The sequence below is a fragment of the Neopsephotus bourkii genome, unplaced genomic scaffold (genome assembly GCF_033783945.1).
Source record: "Neopsephotus bourkii isolate Nb327-2 ecotype Australia unplaced genomic scaffold, CSIRO-AGI_Nbou_v1 NB_1768, whole genome shotgun sequence".
In the NCBI taxonomy this organism is placed as follows: Eukaryota; Metazoa; Chordata; class Aves; order Psittaciformes; family Psittacidae; genus Neopsephotus; species Neopsephotus bourkii.
This window is the reverse complement of record NW_026902242.1, coordinates 5,948,035-5,969,858: the sequence shown is the minus strand read 5'-3', so window position 1 is coordinate 5,969,858 and position 21,824 is coordinate 5,948,035. Positions and strand designations below refer to the sequence as shown.

Sequence of the window (21,824 nt, the reverse complement as noted above, 5' to 3'; positions counted from 1 at the left end):
TGCATTCCTCCTGAATTCTCAGCACTAGTTTTGGAGGCTTATGTTACTTAAAAATCCAAATGGTAATATGGATCACAGTGATGAAAGAGCAATTTCAATCTCCTATCTATAACCTAAGTGATGTAAAACAGAGTAAGTCATAAAATGGGTTACATTCCTCTTCCTGCAGCAGAGAAGTAAGAAAGGTAGGCAGAAGGACAGAGCTAAGCAAGTATTTTCCATTTATCTAGGGATTGGCATAAAGTTCCTTGCTGACATTACACAAATAAGCCAGTTGTTAGTAGAGAGCTTTGGAACATCCAGAATCACAAAGAACACTCAATGTTTGTTCTAAAAATAACCCTTCACCTCTACAGCACAAAATATAAAGTTACAGATTCTAATGGCATAGGCGAGTTATGAAGAGAACACACACAGTTTGTCAATGTGTACAAGAAGAAAGAATGGATAACTTTGAAAAAGAACTCATCACCACAAGAACTTTGAAAACATTTAAGCACTTTTTCACCTCAAATTTGTTATTTCTGCACTCTATTTTCAGCTTCTAGCCCCAGTTTGGCTGGACCTCCAAAGCACAGCATCAGTCTTGTACACAGTAATTCAAAGTCCTCTAAGTGATGCTCGAACTGATGCATGTCTGAATATTCAGAGGTATTCATTATTGCAGACATTCAACTGGTCATTGGTTGGGTTTTTTCCTAAAAAGTGTTCAAATGGCTCACAGTTACCAAACTGTTCAATAACTGAAGGTGTATTCATACCAAAGTAATACCTCACACTCTTCATTACCTTTATGGACAGTATTATTTGCACAGTAAGTTGTCTTCACTCCAAAATTTGATCCCATCTGTTTCAAAGCCTTTTCAACTGAAAGACTTCAGATTTTTCAGAGCTCCGCCTTGCCTCGAGTGCGTAAAAGGTTCAGCAGCAGCCTCAGAAAGCTAGCAAATAAAGCTGCGATACATCCCTCCATTCACCTAGCATGCTGCCACAAAGCCTCAACACTGCTCTCAGCCTTCAAGCTAAAGGAAGTTACATCTTTGATCCATGCATGTCTAAAACAATCCTATTTTCTATGCTTTTCCAGACAAACGGATTTTTAGTGTCACGTGCATATTGAGAGACCTTTGCCTGAAGAAAAGAATTACCATAGATAGTTCACAGTTTGTTCATTATCTGTATGTTCATCTGCAGCAGAACTGGACTCTTTTCATAGCCCCTAGCTCAAAGCCACATAGATGAGAGTAAATCTCAGCCTGTAATCAGATAAACATTTTACTGCATAAATGCACTGCAGGGGAAGAAAAGCCTCTAAAGAACCAGCAGTCCTGCTCTCCCCCAACAGCTTGTTCCTGCCCTAGACCATTTGCTGATGTAGGCCAGCACATATCTTTACAGCCACACAGTGAACTGGATGTGAGCCTGATCTGGCTGAAAGCTAATTTATGGTGGGGGAAAACAGCACCAAAACAAAACTAACAACAAAATCTGTTCACCACAGAGCTGTCTGTGCAAACGTGAAGCAACAAACATGGCACATGCTTGTTTTTAACAGCAGTATCAGCTGACAAAGTCTGACACTTCCTTTGAACAACAGCCCCAGCTCAGTAGAGCAAAGCTTCCAGTTCCAGAACACCATGAGGTCAGTGAGCCAACGAGAACTCTTCCATCCTAACACATCTGTCACAGACCTGCCTTGCACTGATCTGCACCAAACCCCCAAAATGAATGTACCTTTTGACAGTTTTCAAACACACAGAACTTACATTTCCTAAGGTCATAAGCAAGCTATAGCATCAGTGACAGACTAAACCATATCATTATTTCCTGTTGAATTAGCCAGTTTGTGTTTGGGACTTCAAACAGAAAAAACATTATGCTTTTTGGGTGCCTTTTTTAATTAACAACTCTCAATTTCTCCTCAAAAGTTACATGAAGTTTTTATAGGAAAACATACAAAATTATATACATAGATAGAAAACCAATTTCAAAACAGCTGGGCACAATTATTTGCAAGCACTATTTCTAAATCCCTTCAATAACAATTATGCTATTAGCTCTTAGTCCTTTTCTGTAACCTTTCAACAGTCTAGCAAAGGTGAGTACACAGCAGGGTGTTACATGTGCATTTATATGATTCATGGACATGTATTTGATTTCATAAAAAATTGTATGTGGCATTGAGCTTTCAGTGCTTGGAGTATTGACTTTCACAAGCTAACAACAGGTATATCACCTGTTCCGTTCCAAGACTTGAGCAATACCCTCTGCATTTAAGGCCCAGCACTATTTATTTCACAGCTACTACTGTTGTAGTAATCCACGATTCCCCTCTGCTCTGATCTGCTCACAAGCACTTCTACCACACTAACAGAGGCTTGCATTATTCCTGTGATTTACCTCAGGACTTTGACACAATCTATTAGCACCTTGGTACTGCAGACTTAATTATGCCTTCTCCTGGCCGTAGATCTGCTGCCTATTGTATTCCGTGACACTAATAACAATTGTGGAGGGTTAGTGGAAAGCTGTCCCCCAGCTCTTCTCAGAAGTAATAGCACCAGTTCTGCCACTTTCATGTTCACATTAACATGTTCTTCACATCTCTGTGCTCTGCTACTGTGTTGCAAGATAGGAAATGTTAGGAAAAGCTCAATAGAAAAACCAGCTTGCTTCAGCGCTGCACTACCACACACAACACTACAGCCACAAAACAGATATCATAGGCTTTTGATGCAAGCTCTGATCTGTACTTAAAGAACAAGTCAGAAATTCTCTGTCATTTAAAACATATTAGATCTCCAGAAAAAATAAGGCTTACAGAAATCCACTGGAACTGAAGGCAGCAAAAGCTAACTAATTTAGTCCGATCCACACTGAGGTTTTTACCAGCATAGCCCAGTTTTCCTGATCTGCATAATGGGCCAGAGCAAATCCTCCCTGGGTCCTGCCACATGTTAACCTTCCTTTATGGCACAGAAAAGGAAAAGGAAAAAGCCATACACATTAACCTTTGAGAGCTCAGCCCAGCCCTTCCCAGTCAATCACTTTTTATTTGGTACCTAACAGCTATCTATATACCTATAATAAAATAACATAGGCCTTCAGTATAGATGCAGTTGTCCTAACAAAATACACTTGTGCAACTTTCCCCTTTCTTCCCTGGTTGCCCAGTCGAAGTGACAAACTACACTGAGGAGAGCACAGTTTTACCATCACTGTGCATCTAGCGCTCTGTACATCACATTCCAGCAAACAGGACCTACAACCAAAGCGTGCATAATGCCAGTACACAGTATAGGAATCTGCACTTATACCAAATATCAAGCAAATTAGCAGGTGTGGCGAACCCTTAAACAACAATCAGATCACCACTACCCACAGTTGGTGGCCTCACAACAGAGCCATAGCAACTGACCACATGAATTCTCCCAGCTCACCCTATTAGTGAAGTTAAATGCATCAGCCTGAATAGCTCCATTTCAGCCTCTTCCATTACCCAGAGTACAACAGCAGAATTCCCAGCAGAGCTGGTCCATTTAGCTCAACATAAGCCTGCAACTACACACGACTATCCTGTTCATATGAGTTCATCACAGAACTCAACCGTATCCTCCTTTCTGGCTGCCAGAAGTTGCACTGGCAAAGCTGATGGATGTCACAAAAACTGTGTTAGTTTGACACACAGTCACTGAATTCCTGGATTCCAGAAAGCACCCCACAAAGCACCAGGAGAAAACCCATGGAGCAGAACTTTGCTCCACAGGATGCATGCCCAGACTGTCATGCAAGCAGTTCAATTCACTGGTGAGCTGTCAAACACTAAGTAACCAGCAACAGCAAAATGGCAGTAACAGAAATGGTGCGGACTTGCCACTGGGACATAATTATCCTGCTGCAGTTCAAATAACCACACTGATCAGACATAATGTTACTGTAAGGACAGGCTTGGAGCATTTTAATGGCACTACCAGTTTGTTCCAATGCAGTACTCCTGAACTGTATCTCTAAGGAACAGAAGTTACAGATTGGATGCTACAATTCTACAACATAAATCTCATTTTACCACCCCCAACGCTAGCAAAGAAGCTATTTTGCTTGTGTCAGGAACTGCAGACTGAGCATTAATAATTAAAGTATCGAAGTATTATACAAACGCCTTGCTACAGAGCACCACCTCATGACAGATGTTTCAGCTCAGTCTGTTCCTGAGCCCATTCACTAACAGGATCCACATAGGGGAAACAAACTCAACTAAACAGCCCACCATAAACCAATTTGTACCAGCTGTACCAGTGAATCCTACAAAAAGCAAAACCAGAAAGCAGCACGAGCCCCTCATGCTGCATCTAACACGCCATAAGGCTTTGTTACTCTAAATCCAAGTAGAGGCCACATAACGTCTGGAGCTAAGCAAAGCACTGAGACATTGACAAAGTCTTAATCCCATCATTAAACCCTTAAACCACCATTTCCCAATGTAAAAGACATGTTTATCTAGTTACTCTACCACAGATTTTAGGTTACATTGTAACGAATGAGCATCCACAATGTATAAAAATGTTCCAGCAGAACTATCACGCAGGCTGTAACTAAATACACTTTTCTACTTGCCATCACTAATAATTTATCTGAAGGTCTTAGAAAGGCACCTGATCTGATTAAGTCCAATGTATCCAAGTCTATATCATATCTAAGTTCCTATGTTAACAGGCAGACTGACAGAATTAAGAAGATGAAAAAAAACCCAAACCAAACCACACCCAAAACCCCCACCCATGCACCTACCTAAAGGTATTTTAAGGACTGTTGATGTTCCACTGAGAACAGGATGTATATTTTACTAACACAAGTTCTGAACAGCGCCCTGTTTAAAGACGAATATATATCCACAAAAGGAAGAAAAACCTGAAGTACTACCCTAAATCCACCAGTTCTGGAAGCATTTGTAAGGACCTGACAAGCCCCAAACACACCAAAAGCAGTAAACCAGCTCAGGATATATTCACTTGAATGGGACATTTCCTTGTTCTGAAGAAACAAGAGGAACTCCAAACAATCTGAGGCTAATCTGTCCTAGCTGAACAGTACTGGAAGGCAGTCTTACTTTGGAGTGTTCAGCCTAATTACAGTGTCTGTTGAAAACAGATTAATTAGGTTACTTGTACCTTTTTAAGGTGTCCTTAGGCACTTGGTGACAGCTAATAATAAATACCCAGTACTTTTTATCTCTAAAAAAGCAAGCATCATTACCTCTATTCTAAAGATGAGGAAACTGAGACATGAGTAAGCAAAGTCATCTGCCTAATGTCACCTACTGAGAGCAGAGCTGCCAGGAATGAAATGCAGGTCTTCAGAGTCCCACCTAGTAGTTTAACCCAGGTACAAGTGCCTAATTTAATATACAAAACATAGTTGTGTAGCCTAAAACTCAACTGTCCTGGTTTATACCATGAAAACTAACAAAATACCGAGTATTCCTCAATCAGACTCATTTAATGAAACGGAAAAAACACAAACTAAGAACTCTACCGGATGTGCCACTGTGTAAGCATAATTTACATGCGTTTCAGTTGTGGTACTGTTTCATTGCTACTTTTAAAGGAAACAAAGTCACGAATAGCCTTTAAACACGATTCTGTCTTGAAATTCATACTTCAGGCTCCCGAACACAGCATTTTAGCAAATTACACAAATAGGCACGCATTATGAAACATAATACTTGCATTAAAACAAAATAGCCACTAAAATAACCCCTTTATTCTGACTAATACAGAAATAAAGACATTTTTGCCAATGTTTTGTAATTAAAAAAAAAAAAAAAAATGGATTATGGCCAAGATTGAAAAACTCATTCCAAGCAGACCTTTAACACTTCCACTTGAAGCAAATGAGGGTCTGTTACCTGCTTATTTACTTTAGGGCACAGGCCAAGTTCCCTAACTTGACCAAACAATTTCATTTGAACAAATATTTTTTGCTGCCATTAAACAGGTATCGGTTTTAAAGCACAGTTTTGAGTGAACCTAAAGTCTTCTTAAATCCCATAACATTTACACGAAAAGCCTGAAGTTTAAAACATTGCCATTACTGCCTAGAGAAGAAGTGATAGAGGACACCTATAAGTTCAAAAGTGCAATCACTTTGCATACACAATAGCGGCATTTAAATGCTCTAAGTAATAACTGTTCCCTGAGCCATAGCAACTTACTAGGCTGACATCTATGAACACTGCCAAGAAAGCACACATCTTTGGAAATACCCATGAGCTCATAGAACATTTATTTTTAAATAATGATTTTTAAAAAGGCCTTTATAATCTAAAACTTAAAATATTTTAGTCTATGGATGCCCTGTTTAACAGCCTAAAGCATCCCAAGTTAAAGTTTAACTTTAAGAGGAAACAATCACCCCTTCCACCGGGAAGCAAAGAGTTAAAAGCTCTGCAGTTCACCTAAAGCACTGGTTTACCTGCTAGACCAAGTTCTAAAGGGATGCAAACCCAGAGAAGGATAACAGAATCTTGGAAGGGAAGGCATCATCAGCAGTACTGGTTCTTACCCAAGCTCCTTCCCCCTCTACAAAAGGACCTGTACTAGAGATAAAGGAGGTAAAAAAGTAAAGTGATCTTTCAATCATTGGTAACCAGGTAAGTTTCTGGTGAAGGTGCTAAACAGAACAAATTAACAAGAGGATCTGACTACTGCCAGGTTTATTTCATACTGCGCATTTGCTGACTCCTAAAGAGTAAGTGTTGCGGTTTTCATGTTGAAGGAAAACACATGAGAACTTGCTTAGGAGCAAGAAACACTCTCCACATCCTACAAACTGCCTGTGAAATGGTTCAAGATACAGAAGAACTTATAAAATGGTTTGTAGAAAAGCTGAACAGAAATGCTCAGTGGGCACTTGCTAGCAGAGGGTTTTAAGGAACGTCTCTGTCACTTCTTTAAACATACAGAACTCTGTGAGAAGTGGTATCTAAGGCCTATTTAATTAAAGCCAGTACACTTTGGACAAGTACTAACACTACATCACATCTACCTGTTTCTTCTTAGCAGTCGATTATTTTGCCCTTTTACACCCTGTTGCAGTTGTTAAAGTTTGCTAAGCTTTGTATCAGGAGAGTCCGATAGATACGTGATAACTGACCCACTTTTACTTACTTCCTCCAAAGCTAACAGTTACCTACTTAACAGCACACTGGAGTACACAGGGCTATCATAAGGATAACATATCAATAAACAGTGTGTTGTATTGGTCACCAACTGATACTCGCTTTAGATTCCACATCAGGATCAAGCTTGGGATAAACACTGGGTTTTAGCTTGTTTTCAGCAGGCTTTCCTGAGAACGAACAAACCACCCAAACCACACATCCTTCATGATCTAGAGCAACCCAAGGATGTGACACTTGCACCCTTCGCTGTACCCAGGCATTCGACAACTTCCTCATCTTCCTGTGCAAGACTGCACTATGCAAGTAAAAGCCCATTTTACATATGAGCGCTTTTTAGGTTAGAGTTCTTTAGATTGAGGAAGTTTCCTCCTGAAGCAACACGAGTGAAACAGCGCAACTTACACTTCACTGCAGTCCTCTTTACTGGGGAACACGCCGCTGAACCAGCTTTTTTGCACAGGTATATGGAGAACATTTTGCTTTGAAGAATTCACAAGAGAAATAATACTGACGCCTTCGCACTCCACTGCTAATATGTGTCACTGCAAACAAAACACCAGCTTCACAGTGGCTCTTCCTGATGGGGAAGTTCCTCTTGAATATACCCAAAAGTTAGCAATTCACAAGGCTTAAACCCCAATGCGATTTCCACCTTAACCTTGCCACCCTTCTGTCTTGCACAAACAACTCTACGTGTGGATACAGAAAATAATACAAACCAAACAACCCTCCTCACTTCCAACAACAGCCCCCCCAAGCAAAAAAAAAACCAACATTTGTTTCTGTTTAAATAAAACCCCCATTCATTTGTTTAAATTAATCCAAACCCCACTCTTAGTACTTCTACAGAAATTCTGCTTCTATTTAGCTCACCTGTGACACTACCATAGGTACTTACTCACACAGCTCACCACTTCAAACAGGTTTACCAACTTATATATCATTGTATCAAGTTTGTATTAACATAGCAATTCTTCCTAGACACTTATGAGCCACTGATTAAAGTTCAGCATTTTAGATGGATTCTTAGCCTTCAGCCATCTCATGTGCTACAATAGTAAGCAGACTGCTACACCTCTGTGGTGCCTTCTTCTCCTTTGTTACTCAAGTGAGTGCACTGCTAATGTTTAACATGACAGAAGAATTTAGGAAAGGGAATTTCTGCTTTTTAATGCATGCCTTTCTAATTTCTATTCGAGCATTAAACTCGAGGCTTTCCATTTATGGACTCCTTACTTTGGCTAATTGTCCGACTAATAAATTCAGGGACGCATTCTTTGCCTGGTTAACCATAACAACTCACATAGATTTAGTGGGGTATATTTATAAAGAGAAGGGAAAAAGGCACGCTTTCTTCTGGACAAGGAAGCGGAAGAGCCAGCAGGTTGAGCTGACATTTACAGATAAGAACACAAAAGCGAAGCTCCCCAATTGCATCTAACCCTGCAGCTGACAAGCAGAAAAATAACAGTTCCACAGGCAACCCGAACTACTCAAACTACAGCAATGGAAACAACCGACCCTTGAGTTTTCAGCACCTTTTACAGCGTTGGGGGCTGTTTGGGGTGGGTTTTGAGGTGACAAAAACACTTGCCGTGTACAAATAACGCTGCCCGCACCATTTTCTCCCCTGCACGGGCTCCCGGTTCAAGGCCTACATAAAGGAAGCTGCTCCCAGTCCTGCGCGGTGCACTGTACCCGGGGGAAGCTCCCTGCCTGACCCCGCCGAGCGCCGTGCCCGGGGCGGCAGGGAGAACCCCAGCCACCTCAGCGGGCTCGCCGCGCCGGGGGAGCCGGGAGCGGGCAGCGGCGGGGGGCGCGGCCAGGGACAGGCCCCGCCGGAGAGACGCGGCGGCTCGGCGGGGGAAGGAGGGAGCCGACAGCAGACAAAAGCGGGTCGCGGCCGGCAGCGGGGTGGGGCCGTGACCGGGCGGCGGCGCCTCCGCTCCCAAGGGTAGAGCAGCGGGAAGAGGCCTGGAGTGGGCACGGTCTTTGGCCGCCGCCTCCTCCCCGGCCTGGCCGCGGGGTCGGGGTGGACGTCGAGCGGCGGGCAGGGGGCGGCGGGGCGCGGCGGCGGCTCCATCCTTCCCCGCGATAAACGGGGCGGCGCCCGGAGGGACGAGGCCACCGCCGCTTACCTGTAGCTCGGTGAACAGGATCTCCCTCTCGGCCGCGTTAGACGCCATTGCGCTGGGGTTTGAAGTCCGCACCTGGACACTGCCGCTGCCGCCGCCGCCGGCGGGGAGGGGAGCGAGGGAGGCGGGCCCGGGGCCGGGACTAAGGGCGCATGAGGGGCGGGGGGAGCGCTCCGTGCTCGGGCAGGCAGGGGGCAGCTCCCCCTGCTCTCATGGGGGTCGCTCCGGGCGCGGTGCGATGCCCGCCGGGCCGCGGTGCGCTCCCCCGCCCAGGCGCGGCGCTCGGCTACCCGGCAGCGCTTGGCGGCAGCGGCGGCTGCTACTCCTCCTCCTCAGGCCGCCGCGGATGTCGCACCATTTGGCTGTCACCCTGTCGCAAAAAAAGCGTCGCTGCTTTGCGGCTCCCGGAGCACGTGACGCGGGGCGTATATGTGTGTGTGTGTGTATGTGTGGGGTGGCGGCTCGCGCCCCCCCGCGGGCATCAGCGGCGCGAGGCGCCTTAGGGCGGGAAAGGGACGACGGCGCGAGCGCCTCACCCCCTTCAGCGCCCTCTCGGTTCCCTCAGCGCCTCCTCGGCCCCTCAGGCCCATCTCCATCCTTCCAGGTCCTTCCTCCGTCCCTTCAGAGCCCCCTTGGCCCCGCCTCGGTTTCCTCAGAGCTCCCTCGGCCCCCTTGTTTCCCTCAGGCCCGCCTCGGTATCCTCGGAACCCCCTCGGCCAGCTCAGGCCGCTCAGAACCCCTTCCGGCCCCTCAGAGCTTTCTCCGGCTCTGTCTCTTCAGGTCCCTCACCCGTCCAAAGCCCCTTCGACTCCCTCACCGTATTCAGAGCCCACTCGGCTCCCTTAGGCCCCTCAGTTCCTTCGGCCCCTCGCCGCCGTAGTTCCCTCTGGTGGTGGCGGGGGAAGGAGGCGTGTGTAACTTCTCCGGTATTGAAGGGTCGCCGGGGCTCGGCTCCGCCAGGCCTACGGTAAGAACCTTGTGGCCGGTTTGTAGCCAAAGCAGCTAGCTCAGGAAGCAGAGAGAGGTCATGCTTACCCAAGCGCCTGGAGAGAGGGCAGCAATTTGCTGCCACGGGGAGCTGGAGCGGTGGCCTAGGAGGTTGTGGTGAGTGGGGGCTGTTAATGCCGTTTGTATGAGTTCAAAGTGTGTCCTTGAGGTGCTTAGTGAGGGGGGTTTGGGGAGTGACACTGTTCAGTTAGTCCAAAGAGGAATAAGCTTCCGAGAGCTTCAGTCTGAGTGTCTGGGAAGAAGTGGTTTCTCTTCCCTCTTGGCAGCATGTGACACTGGCATTTATTCTGTTTCCTGCCTGTGTCCCTCGTTTTCTTCATTGTCACCTGCCCGTAAGACAATACTGTCTGTTAGTTCGTCTATACCCATGTGCATTCTCATTCTACCTTAATAGTGGGTGTTACATTAGGCTAATTGAACTCATGCAAAGTGCTGTCTGGAAGCAATTAAAACTCCTGGTTTTAATCTGTGCAGTTAATATCAAAGTCGTGGAAGATGAGGCATTTTTGATAGATCAGTTTTCATGTAGGTATCAGCTTTCATTCTGTTTATGCTTGTGTTTCTCTGTATGGCTACAGGCTGATAGTAGAATGTTGAAGAACTGAGGTTTTAATTTTGAAGGGTTGGGGGTTACTTATTGATAAAAAAGGAATAGGAGAAGTAGATGTTAAATTACTACTACTGTTCCTAGTAAATCTGAAGTATTTAAGTGTTCTTACACTTCTACTGTTGAGCACCAAACAAACCAGACAGTCCAAAGTGCTAGCATGCAGTATAAAAGAAGCTTGTGAACATATGCATACAGTTAACTTCACATAAGAGAAATACTAAGATAGTATTACAGCAACAATGCACATCTTCACAGAAATTGGTCTTTTTCAGTGATTCATGCCTGAGTAGCTGTGTTGATGTAGTTCATAGTCCTGCACATACACAAATCTACATGTAAACTTAGTTCAGTTGAAGCCAATGAGTCTATTTCTGTTCTGCGTGGCCAGACAATTACAGGCTGGGAGGAAAAGGGTGAAGGTGAGAAGAGAAAGACTTTACCTGCCAGTTGTTCAACAGCCACTCTTTTACAGAGAGTATTGAAAGTTCATAAACCTGGGGTTAACAGAGTTCTAATGTAAGGTCTTCATTACTGTTCATTGCTGCATTAGTACATGACAGGAACCATATCGTAGCTGTCAGAAAGGAAGATAAAACATCTGAGGCTAAATTGTCATTTGTGTTAAATTGTACTGAAACTGGCTCAGCAATTGGATAAAAGATTTGAAGCATGTACCTTCTGTGGTGAATGTAAATTCCTCAAAAGCAGTTTGGGTTCTTGAGTGGCAGTGTGATTTTAAGCTACCTGAGGAATGTTAACTTGGGAGGTCATTCAGGTCACTTTTCCAAGTCTGGCCATCATCTTTATGGGATCAAGAGCCAAAATATACATAAGTCATATCTTAGTTATAAAGAAGAACTTCAGGAATAATTAATGTGACTCAGTTATGAAGAAGGCTGTGGGAGGGAATCCTGGTTATTCTTCACCAGACTTCCGCCTCAGTTTTTCCCATAGCCAGAGATTCACATTATCCAGTAAAATTTGGGCTAGCACAGACTTACTGTTACATATATGAAGTACTCTTAGTTTAGCAGTCACATGTCAAAAGTCATGAATTGGCTTTACTTGTGGAGTATGGCATGGTTTGGGGCACATTGTGGAGGAAGGGGAGTGGCAAAGAGAGACATTGATACAACATTTTTTCATTTTGGCCATGACAGAATGATGCCAAACTGTACTTAAAATTCATTTGAACTGCTTTCGAGAGTAAATTGTTAAGGAGATATATACATGTGTATATATGTATATATAATCAGAAATGACAGGATTATTGTGACTTAATGTCTTCATATACTGGTCAGTGTGTATGTGGTCCAGTCCTGCAGCTCATCTGCTCTCCTTGCTCCCATTGCAAAGAAGTCAGTGTGCATATATATTTTACAAGATGTGGTCAGAAAGAAAACAGATTGTGCCCACTCTTCAAAATCAGTTACCTGAGGGGATGCTTGAACAAAGTTAATGAAGCTTTGAGATTCTATCTAAAACAGGCAGCTGACTTTAGTGCATGCTTAACCTAGCCTAAAATGTATTGTTATCCCTGTCAAGACAGGGCCTGTAATATTTTTTGTATTCCCACAACTTGGAAGGACGAAATCCTAGATTCTTTGATAGAAGTGTGCCAGTACAGGAATCAGAAGAGGAACTGGGTTGGAAAAATATTAGCTTAGCTAAATCTCTGATACTTAACTATTCGTCCTCAAGAGGAATTGTTCCTTAACCATAGTTCCTCTAGAACAAGACAGTGCTGGATTACCGTAGCTCTGTGTCTAAGTACTGTGACAGTGAATTACTAAGCAAGAAAGAACATTCCGAGTAAGTTCCAAAATAGAAGGTAGTTAAGTATGTAAGTCCAAGAATTTAGCATTATATGGAATCCTGAGTTCAGCCCGTGCCTTAAAATATCTGGATGCTATTTCTTCAGCCGTTATTCTGTTAGCTCATTCCCAACACTCAATTAACTAGAAAATTAAACTGAATGGAAAGGACATCACTACCATTTTCTAATTTTAATGTATTTAATTAGTTCTTTTCTTCTGGTTGTGTTATTAAGGTCTTTGTCCCAAAGACCTGGAAAAGCTGAGAATTTCAGTGTTTGAAGTGGTGCAAAGCATCCCTTGTGAACTGTTAAGCATGGTACAGAACCTCTTAGAAAAATATCTTGTAAGCAAAATCTAGGGTGTATTTTAGGATATCTCTAGCTAGTCCTATGTGCCATCTTGCTTTCACATGGTGATGCACATAGAAATGAGGATTAAGGATGTGTGAAGAACATCAGATAGGTGTTAATTATTATGCTTCCCAGCAAGACACTACCAGGAAAAATTAAGTTTTTGTTTAAGCTTCTGTTTAATCTCACATGTTTAAATTAGTGATGTGTTCTGGAAGGACAACACTGTAGAGACATGCCTGGGGAGGGGTTGAATGACACTCTTGGGAAGGAAGAAGTCAGCTAGCATTCTACATGCACAGTGCTAGTAGGTGAGTGTGGGTAGAGCAATACTAGGCCAGCTCACTGCCTTTCTAGGCACAGACCAAGCTCTAGGAGGTAGTGACCATTTTGATGGGGTGGGGTAAAGATCTAAGTTTACCAGTAATCTTGATACCGGTTAAATGACAGACACACCATATACCAGCCTGGGAATGCTAATATTCACTGTTCAAGTCTTCTTTAGGATAGCATTTTCTTCAAGTCCTTTTGCTTAGGAATAAGGAAAATGTAGTCTTTAGACAAAGTCAAAGGAATGTTTTTTAGGAAAGAACACAAGCAGATTTTTAATAATGTCATCATTTGTTCTGCCTGGCTTCTGGACATAGCATTACTCTTGTATTCCCACAGTTGTCCTTCTAGGTTGGATCCCCTGAAAACCTAATCAAATCCTGGAGCTGTGAGGCACAGGAAAAAGGCGATGATAGAATGCATACATCTTTGTTTACTTAAGCTTGGAGCTGTTAAAAATAGTATATTAATGAAGAATAGTACTTTTCATATTCCTGTTTTGTTTGTCAAGTTGTTGTGGGAATAGGAGAAGGCTTTGCTTTCAAAAGCTCCCAATAATAAGTCTTGCAGTAGATTTAGGAAGAAATGTGTCTAGATCAGGTTAAACTTTGAGATAAGAAAGAAATTACTATTTTCTTAGAGCAGTAACTTGCTGCTGTTGAATAAATAAATAAAAAGCTGAACAGGAGGAATAAAATTCAAATTTTAGTGTGTTTAGCTTGAGAATGTTGATTCCTTTCTTGAAAACTCACTTTTTCCGTAGTATTTGTTAGAAGTTAGTGCCCCGCCTTTCACTTAGATTTCTCAAAGGGAATTCCATGTAAGAAAAGGCTCCTGAGAGACAGCATGAAAGCTCTCTGAGGCTCTTACTGACATACCACTGCCAGTGAAGAGGAGATGATATGTCAACAGAAAACTAAAATGAATATGGAATTTTATTTAGCTCTCATGGTGCTTGTAAATTTTGCATATTCTTAAGCTATTCCTTTATTACTGTTTTAATTACACAACTATCTTACAACTGTGAGTGGATTACTGTGATGTAATCATAAACTTGCTAGTTTGCCATACGCTTTCTAGTTAGAATTTCTCTTCTGTATTTACACACTGCTACCCAGGGCTAGGTATGGATATATCATCACCCAGCCAGGTAGGGAGATGCTATTAGTGGAGTGCAACAAGCCATACCTTACCATCTCTTTTATTAATTCTGGATCTTTGGAAGACTTGCTGTCAGTGCGAGAAGTTTTCCAGGTTCATTCTTATTACTGCCTCCTTTTCTTTTCCTTCCTCTTACAAAGGAAAATCCATCTTATGCCAGTTAATGTCAGTGGAATTCTGTGGAGAGGAAGTGCGCTACCTGTGCAGAAACAGCTGTAAGATCAGACCTCATTTCTCTAAAGGAGATCAACTTGGATTATTTGAAGTAATAACAAAATGCTTTATGGCTTTACATTAAGGCTATGATCCTACAAGTGGATCAGCATGATGGATCTTTACACCTATGCTAAGTCCCAGTGATTCTAATTAGACTTGATTATAGGATCAAGCTTAAAATACTTTGTGGTGTTTCTGTAATGTCCTCTGAACAGATGGATTTGTGTGCTTTCATTGAATGCACTGAAGTGAATAGGGGTTAGTGCAGCATTGGTAACATCAGGGCCCTATTTTCTAAGAATGTAGATGAGTACAAGCAAAGTAACTATAACTTCGTGTTGTTCCTGGTCTCATTGATTTATCTTTGTCAATCTCTAGCACACAAATTCAGATGGTGATTAATCTAAAGAACCTTAGTTCATTACAAAAACAAGGCAAGATGCATTCAAGAGTGATTCAAAATATGTTATCCTGTTATGAAGAAGACTGACTTTCTGAAGAAGTGTAGGTTGCTGTGACCTAAAGTTGCTATGAATAGACACTAACAAATTGGAGCTCTGGAGATAATGGAAGAATTTTCACGTGCAGCTTTAAGGTGTGCAACTTTCTGTGATTCTAGGAAAAATTCCTAAAAAGGCTTTGCAAATATAAAACAAAGAGTTTGAGAGTCACAGCATAGCTGAAATCCTAGTGTGCATTTGGAGGAATGGAAAATGCATAGCAAAGGATGGACATCCCCAGAGAAATCTTTGCTAAGTCGGAGATGTGTGCTTGAAAGGCTGCTGCAGAGATGTCTCTTGCATGCTGCTCAGGTGGGATTTGACCTGCCTTTGGAAAGTCTGTTGCTGCCAGTGATACCAGACTGCAGATTTGCTAGCAGCTCCCAGCAGGGTGTGCAAAAGGTAGCAGGATGCATCCCTTTTCCTCTGCGTCCTGGTACTGACAGACTGGTTTCACCCTGCGTTGTGGAAGTTGGTGTGTGTGACTCATGAACTTTTGGTTGTTCTCAACCCATTTTAATTTGATGTTTTGAAATCTACAGCAAAGACAGGAACAGAAAGTCCTTTGCATTAAAACGTATACAGCTGCAGCACAATGTCTGGTAATGTAGTGTCCCTACGTTAAAGTTTTGTTTAACTCCAATATGTTAGTGGACATTATAAACATCCATGCCAAATGATCCTGAAACAGACTTCATCAGACACTCAGTCTTAGATGATAATGATTTTTGGTCATGATTAACTTGATGGCTGTTTTTTCTCTGTATGTCTTGTCTTAAGGACAGTAGCCTACATATGTATCCCTGTCCGGGGTTGAAGTCCTAAGTAGTTATTAACTTGCAGTTAGTATGCAATGCCTCTGAATTAAAAGGGTGGATCTATCTTTGTCTAATGAACACTTAGAAGAAGAGAGTTACCCGGCAGGTTTATAGCTAGCTCTAATTGCGTTTTCCTTGCTCTGCTGGGACAGACATCCCCAGGAGAGAAGAGAGCTTAACATTTTTCAGAGAAAATGACAGTTGACAATCAAACTGCACCAAGAGAAATACACATTCGAAGAATGTTAGTGCTGATACCAAATACCTTACTGCTTCCCCTTCTCTCTTCCTTATCTTCACTGCATGTCTTCTCACACCCCCAATTCTTTTATTCTCATGCTGTGCCAAAGAAACTTGCTCTCACGTAATTTAGTGTAGCTTCAGAGTGCTTTGATTCATGTTCTACTGCTGTTGAACCCTGCGGTTCAGAGATGCCTTGTTACAGTGTATTCCACTTAATAAACTGTTGTTTCAGCACAAGTGAGGAAGTAAGAATAGTATCTCTCTTGCGTGAATAAATCTGCGTCCTTCTCATGTTGCCTGAAAATACACACAATTTAGAAAGGCTTAGGCAGGATTCCTGTACTGGACATGAGTTGGAAAGTTAATCATGGAGTGGCTCTTTTGACTGCAAAGTGAAATGATGATGTATCCAAAAGAGCTACAGCAGTTAAATTCTTGTGCTTCTCTAATTCGCTTAGATACATAGATGCCAGTGATTTATTTTTTTAAGTGTAATGTGTTTTATTGTAAACAATGTTGTGGTTTAGCCTGGTTTTAAGTTTTAGGGCAAACCCCTGATGTCTAAAGGACTAAGCAGAATCAATTTGGGTTAAGTAGCTTCAAAGCATCTTGAAATTCATTTACTGAAATCCCACGCTGTCAGTATGGCCTCTGATTTGAACCGTTTATTATAATCACGTAATGAAATATTGTATTAGAAATATAAAACACATTCAGGTTGGTTTGCTGCCTAGCAGGTAGTTTGTAGCTAGTAAACTTGTTTCTTCTTTGTAAAAAAAATAAGGCTAGAAGCTACTGAAGAACACGTGGAAAAAATGTTTTGAAGCCTTAATCTGTTTTCTCTATCTACTCTGTCAAGGAGCAGTCAGCCAGAGGCAAACAGAGAGGTGGAGTTAATGGAGGGGAGGGCTGAAGTGTACTGGGTTGGTATTTGAAATGTGATAACCTGGATTTTCTTTACATTCATTTACCTCTTTGCTTGCTGCAGTGTTGACATGTTACCTTTAATGAAGGCAGCTTTTACACAAGTGTTAGAAATGTCTCAAGCTAATGGAAGGTTTTATTCAGCGTGTTCTCATTCTTTCCCTCTTAACTTGTTCTTTGCTTTCTTCTGTCTGTTCCCTACACACACTACACATTCCATACAAACCCCCCTTACTGGAAGTAGTGCAGTGATGGAGCAAAGCATGAAAACCAAATGTAATAATATAAAAATAATAATGTATAAAATAATAATAATAATAATAGTAAGGTTTATCATTCTCCTGTCCTATATTCTTCCTCTCCATACTGAGGTCCATCTAGAAGGCCAGTCTTGAACTGCAGTGTCCTTAAAGACTGCTTGATTGAGGTAGGAGAGAACTGGACCTGAACTGACTGTGGTCATAATTATGGTGGAGGTGCATGGGACATATCAATTATATGTCCTCAGTATCTTTGGAATGATGGCTGAATTTTTAGGACAGAGGTGCACAATTACCTCAAGAGTTGCATAAGCAACCTAATGGGGGTTTTTTATTAATCATGATAGATAATAGTAACAATTCTTAGATGAAAGCACCACATCTAGACATTAAAAGCATGTATTCTCACCATGAAGCTAAATAGAAGAGTAAATCCAGTTGTTATTAGTACCTGCTATGCAAGTAGAAGTTCATTTAACATAAGAAAAGTGAAATAGCAGGCAGGATAATAAAATTCTGTACTGTCTTATGAGGCATGCAGACTTCAGATACAGTAGACAGTATATTATAACTTGTTTTCATAATATTCAGATTATCAAATAATACTTTAAAACCATGAATATTTCATAAGTATAATATAAGAGAAGTAATTTAAAAGAAAAAAATGAAGCTGAGGTCAGTTCAGGGTTGCAATTCACAGGCCATCCTTAACTCTGCTTATTGCTTCCCTTTTTCCCAGCAAATCCAGTGTTTAAGAGGGATTGTAAAACCCATGTAATCACTGAGGATTTACTTCCCTTGGTGCCTCAGAACTGCATTCAGCAACAACACTGTTTTATTTGTTTTCTAAACACACATGTCCCTTTTAGAAGGTACAGAGGGATGTTACCAGGAAGCATTTTGGATTATTAACTGTAATTAACAACTGTAAATTGTTGCTTGAAGTTAACATTTGAAATTTAGCCAGCCATAGGTTCAATGTTTGGTCTTGTACTGACACAGACCCCATAGTTATACAGAGACCTTAGGTTAAACTGGTGTAAATTTTGAGCCTCTTTTTCTCATGCACCAGTACAAAATCTTTAATTCTCAGGTTTGATACTAAAATTTAGAAGAATTCTAAATATCTAATAGTTAGGCTGAAGTTCAGGGTAGATTTAAGACTTCTAGTCTGGAATAAACTGGCAGAAAGTTCTTCTGGTGTCTGTGACGAATAGAGAGCATAATACTGTGGACAACTGGTTAATATTGCTTAATATTTAAGTTTTCTGAAGATTTTGTGGTTTAGATTGACGGTTAAATGAAATTAATAGTTTAACTGGAGTGCATTAGTTTACCTCACACTGTTTCCAGTCTCTGCTTTAAAACAGATAAAATAGAGAACATTTGTGTTTACTCATAGGCAACTTTTTACTTGCAGAGTCTGCAAGAACACAGTATTCCTAAAACCCCCACAAACTGGGTAATGGGAAAGGTGTATTAGTGAAAGATCTAAAACATCAAGAGCATTGTCTGTATAAATGAAATTTTTAATATTAAATTGCTCCATCTAGTGGCAAACTTCTAAAATAAAAAGTTTTTCTTTTAGTGATTATTATCCCTTAGAAATTATTATTCCTTTTAAGAATTTAAGACTGAATTATTCTTTTCTATGGGAAATTGTCTACAAAGGAATTCCACATGCGACCAGTTACAAACCTTGATTTTCCTTCCAGTTAGTTCTGAGGATTGTAACTGTTTACTTCGGTGGAAACAAGCTGCATGTGTCCATGTGTTCGAACTGCTTTTGAGAACTTGGTCTTAGTGCCACAATATCTTTGGTTCAAGCTCTCTTTGGGGCTGGGAGGGAATATGAAGAAGCTGGATTGCATAAATGATTAATACAATAAAGATGAAGTCTGAGAATCTTCGGCAGAGAGTGAAAATACACAGTGAATCGTACTGAGTACAGCATACTGAGACACATCTCATGTTCTGACATGAGGTAAATTTCTGTTGCAGGTTCATTTAAACCTTAACTGGCATTGATACTGTGCTTTTCATAATAAGATTGGATTAACTGTTACTGTCAGCATACTTTGAAAGCAGTTGGAATTCTTATGCCAATCAAGGCAAAACCAACCATGTTTCTCAGTCATATGAAAACAGGGAAAAAAGTAAAAAGGACAGTGTTCTAGGAAAGGTTTAATTCAGACATCTCTGATACCTTTTTTGTTTGCACACCTTGAAAAGACACGAAGAAGAAGGGAGCTCCTGAGCTTGCACATTTCCCTCTGCCCACTGCTGTGATCCCTTGTGCAGGGAACTGAGGCACTTAAGAATGAAAGATCATAGAATAGTGAATCGTTTTCAGGGTGGTTAAGCGCTACTGGTGTTTTCTTTCTGAACAGAGCTCCAAACTATGCAGCCAGTAGCTGAAGTCCTGCAGAAAACCAAGAATATTTGAAAATGAAAAGCAAGAAAAAGTATTAAAATGGTTTAAAAAGAAAATTTAAGTATTAAATTAAAAAGATGGCTGTTCCTGAGAATGTAATTGATGTGCTGGACTTGCTGACTCCCTGTCTTTTACTTCTGGAATTCATTTTTCACCTTTGGTTAATCTGCTACATAAAAATTGTACATATTCAATATCCTGGTAGATTAATTCTCACTTCTCAGTCCATGTCTGAATACTTTTGTATTAAGAAACTGCTCTGTAAGACTAGAAAAGTTGCAATTTATTCCAAGACTGTTGTTACTATTCACTTGAATAATGGAACGTAAACCTGGTAGTGCACGTTTCCAGGCTTCCTCTCCCCAGTTAGGTTGGTCACTTAAAATTGGAGATCACTGTTCCTATCTTCCTTTCCCAGGCAAATGAACCCATTAAATATCACAATTGCATAACTTCCCTACATGCTAACGAAAGTTTCCTTGCAGCATGCATTTTAACCTCAGCTGTTCCACTTTTGGCTGAACTTAGAGTGTTTGAAATACAAGGTAGCACATCCTGAAAATGATGCGTGAAAAAATAATTAACATTGCTGTGAATTGGAATGGTGCTTTTAATCTTATATAGCTGAGGCTTTCTCAGGCAATAAAGCCATTTAGGTGTATTCCACCTCTTTCTTTTTCTAATGCCTAGTGGATTTTATTTATTCTTTTTGAAAGTGCAGCTCCTGCAGATAATCTTTATCAGTGTTGCTGTGGTCGAGTTCCTTCCCTGGTACTGGCACCTACAGCAGTACTGACAGAAAACTGAACAAAAAGCCTTGGCCTTTGTACCTCCTTCTGTTGGAAGCTGAGAGGTATCAGTAACTCTCTTTTTAACTGGTGACTTTGAAGGTTCAAGGCAGGTGAGTGACTACTAAAGGGTTTGCAAAAGTGAGGAAAGGAAGACTGCTGCTTGAATAGTTCCCTGGGTATACTCTGGAATACATGTCTCAAGGACACTTCAGTCTGGAGTAGTGTCTTTCATCCAGTTTGTCACTTTGAATTATTGCACTAACATGACACAAATTTGGTTAATGTTGCTAATTCACATATGTATCCTGTTGAAAAATCATGTGACATACACGATTGCATGGTTTTAGTATTTCTGAACAAACTTTTCATTGAGAACTGAGCCCAATTAATCTTTTCTAGTTGGAAACAAGTCAGTGGATATTGTAATTTTGAGGGGGGGTAGGTTCTTACCCTCATTGCTTTGGCAGTTGGCTTGTATTTTGAAAGAAGGGTTTTTCATATTTTCAAACCATAGAGTACTTATCTGCATCTCATTTTAAGAAGTACCCAACTTTAATCTATTATCAAGATTCAATTGGCAAGTTTTCGTCTATGCTACATGCCTAGATCAGTATTTCCTAGTGGGAATTGTTAGGCAGTGTTAGGCAGTTGTAGGAAGTGCCTTAGGGTTCAGCTAACTGATGCCAGTTTTCTCAGCCTGGCACACATTTCTTGCTAGGAAAGAACTCTGATTATCTGGGTTTAGTTGTATTTGTTGCATGCTGAGTTATCTTCTCAGAGGCAGCCAAGGACAACATAGCTTTTTTCTGTCAGTGAGGTCCTCAGCTGTGAGGGATGTTTTTCAATTAGTTAGATTTCCAACTTTCGAAGTGTTTACTGTGGTACTGAACGCTCCAGGGTTTGGGGATTGTTTTATCTTTAAACACTAGTAACTTCCTGTGAATGAATTAAAAATATGCATACGGACTCTTTGCACACTTTCTTGTTTCCTGAGACAGATACACTGTCAGAGTATGCCTTAAGATGGTTTGTACCGGTGCAGTTCTG

At 41.4% G+C, this 21,824-nt stretch overlaps 1 protein-coding gene and 1 long non-coding RNA gene across 5 annotated transcripts in view; one reads left to right on the top strand and one right to left on the bottom strand.

Annotated features, from left to right (window-relative positions):
• PKN2 (protein kinase N2) overlaps positions 1–9,648 on the bottom strand; it is a 50,181-nt gene extending 40,533 nt beyond the window's left edge. The window contains exon 1 of the mRNA XM_061379166.1: positions 9,319–9,648. Coding sequence (XP_061235150.1) covers positions 9,319–9,366 — 48 coding nt within the window. The 5' untranslated portion in view covers positions 9,367–9,648. The remainder of the gene's footprint in view (positions 1–9,318) is intronic.
• Positions 9,649–10,139: 491 nt separating this feature from the next.
• Positions 10,140–21,824, top strand: part of LOC133225913 (uncharacterized) — a 162,573-nt gene continuing 150,888 nt past the window's right edge. For all 4 annotated transcript variants that reach the window (XR_009729316.1, XR_009729314.1, XR_009729313.1 and 1 more), the window contains exon 1: positions 10,140–10,419. This is a non-coding gene — a long non-coding RNA (uncharacterized LOC133225913). The remainder of the gene's footprint in view (positions 10,420–21,824) is intronic.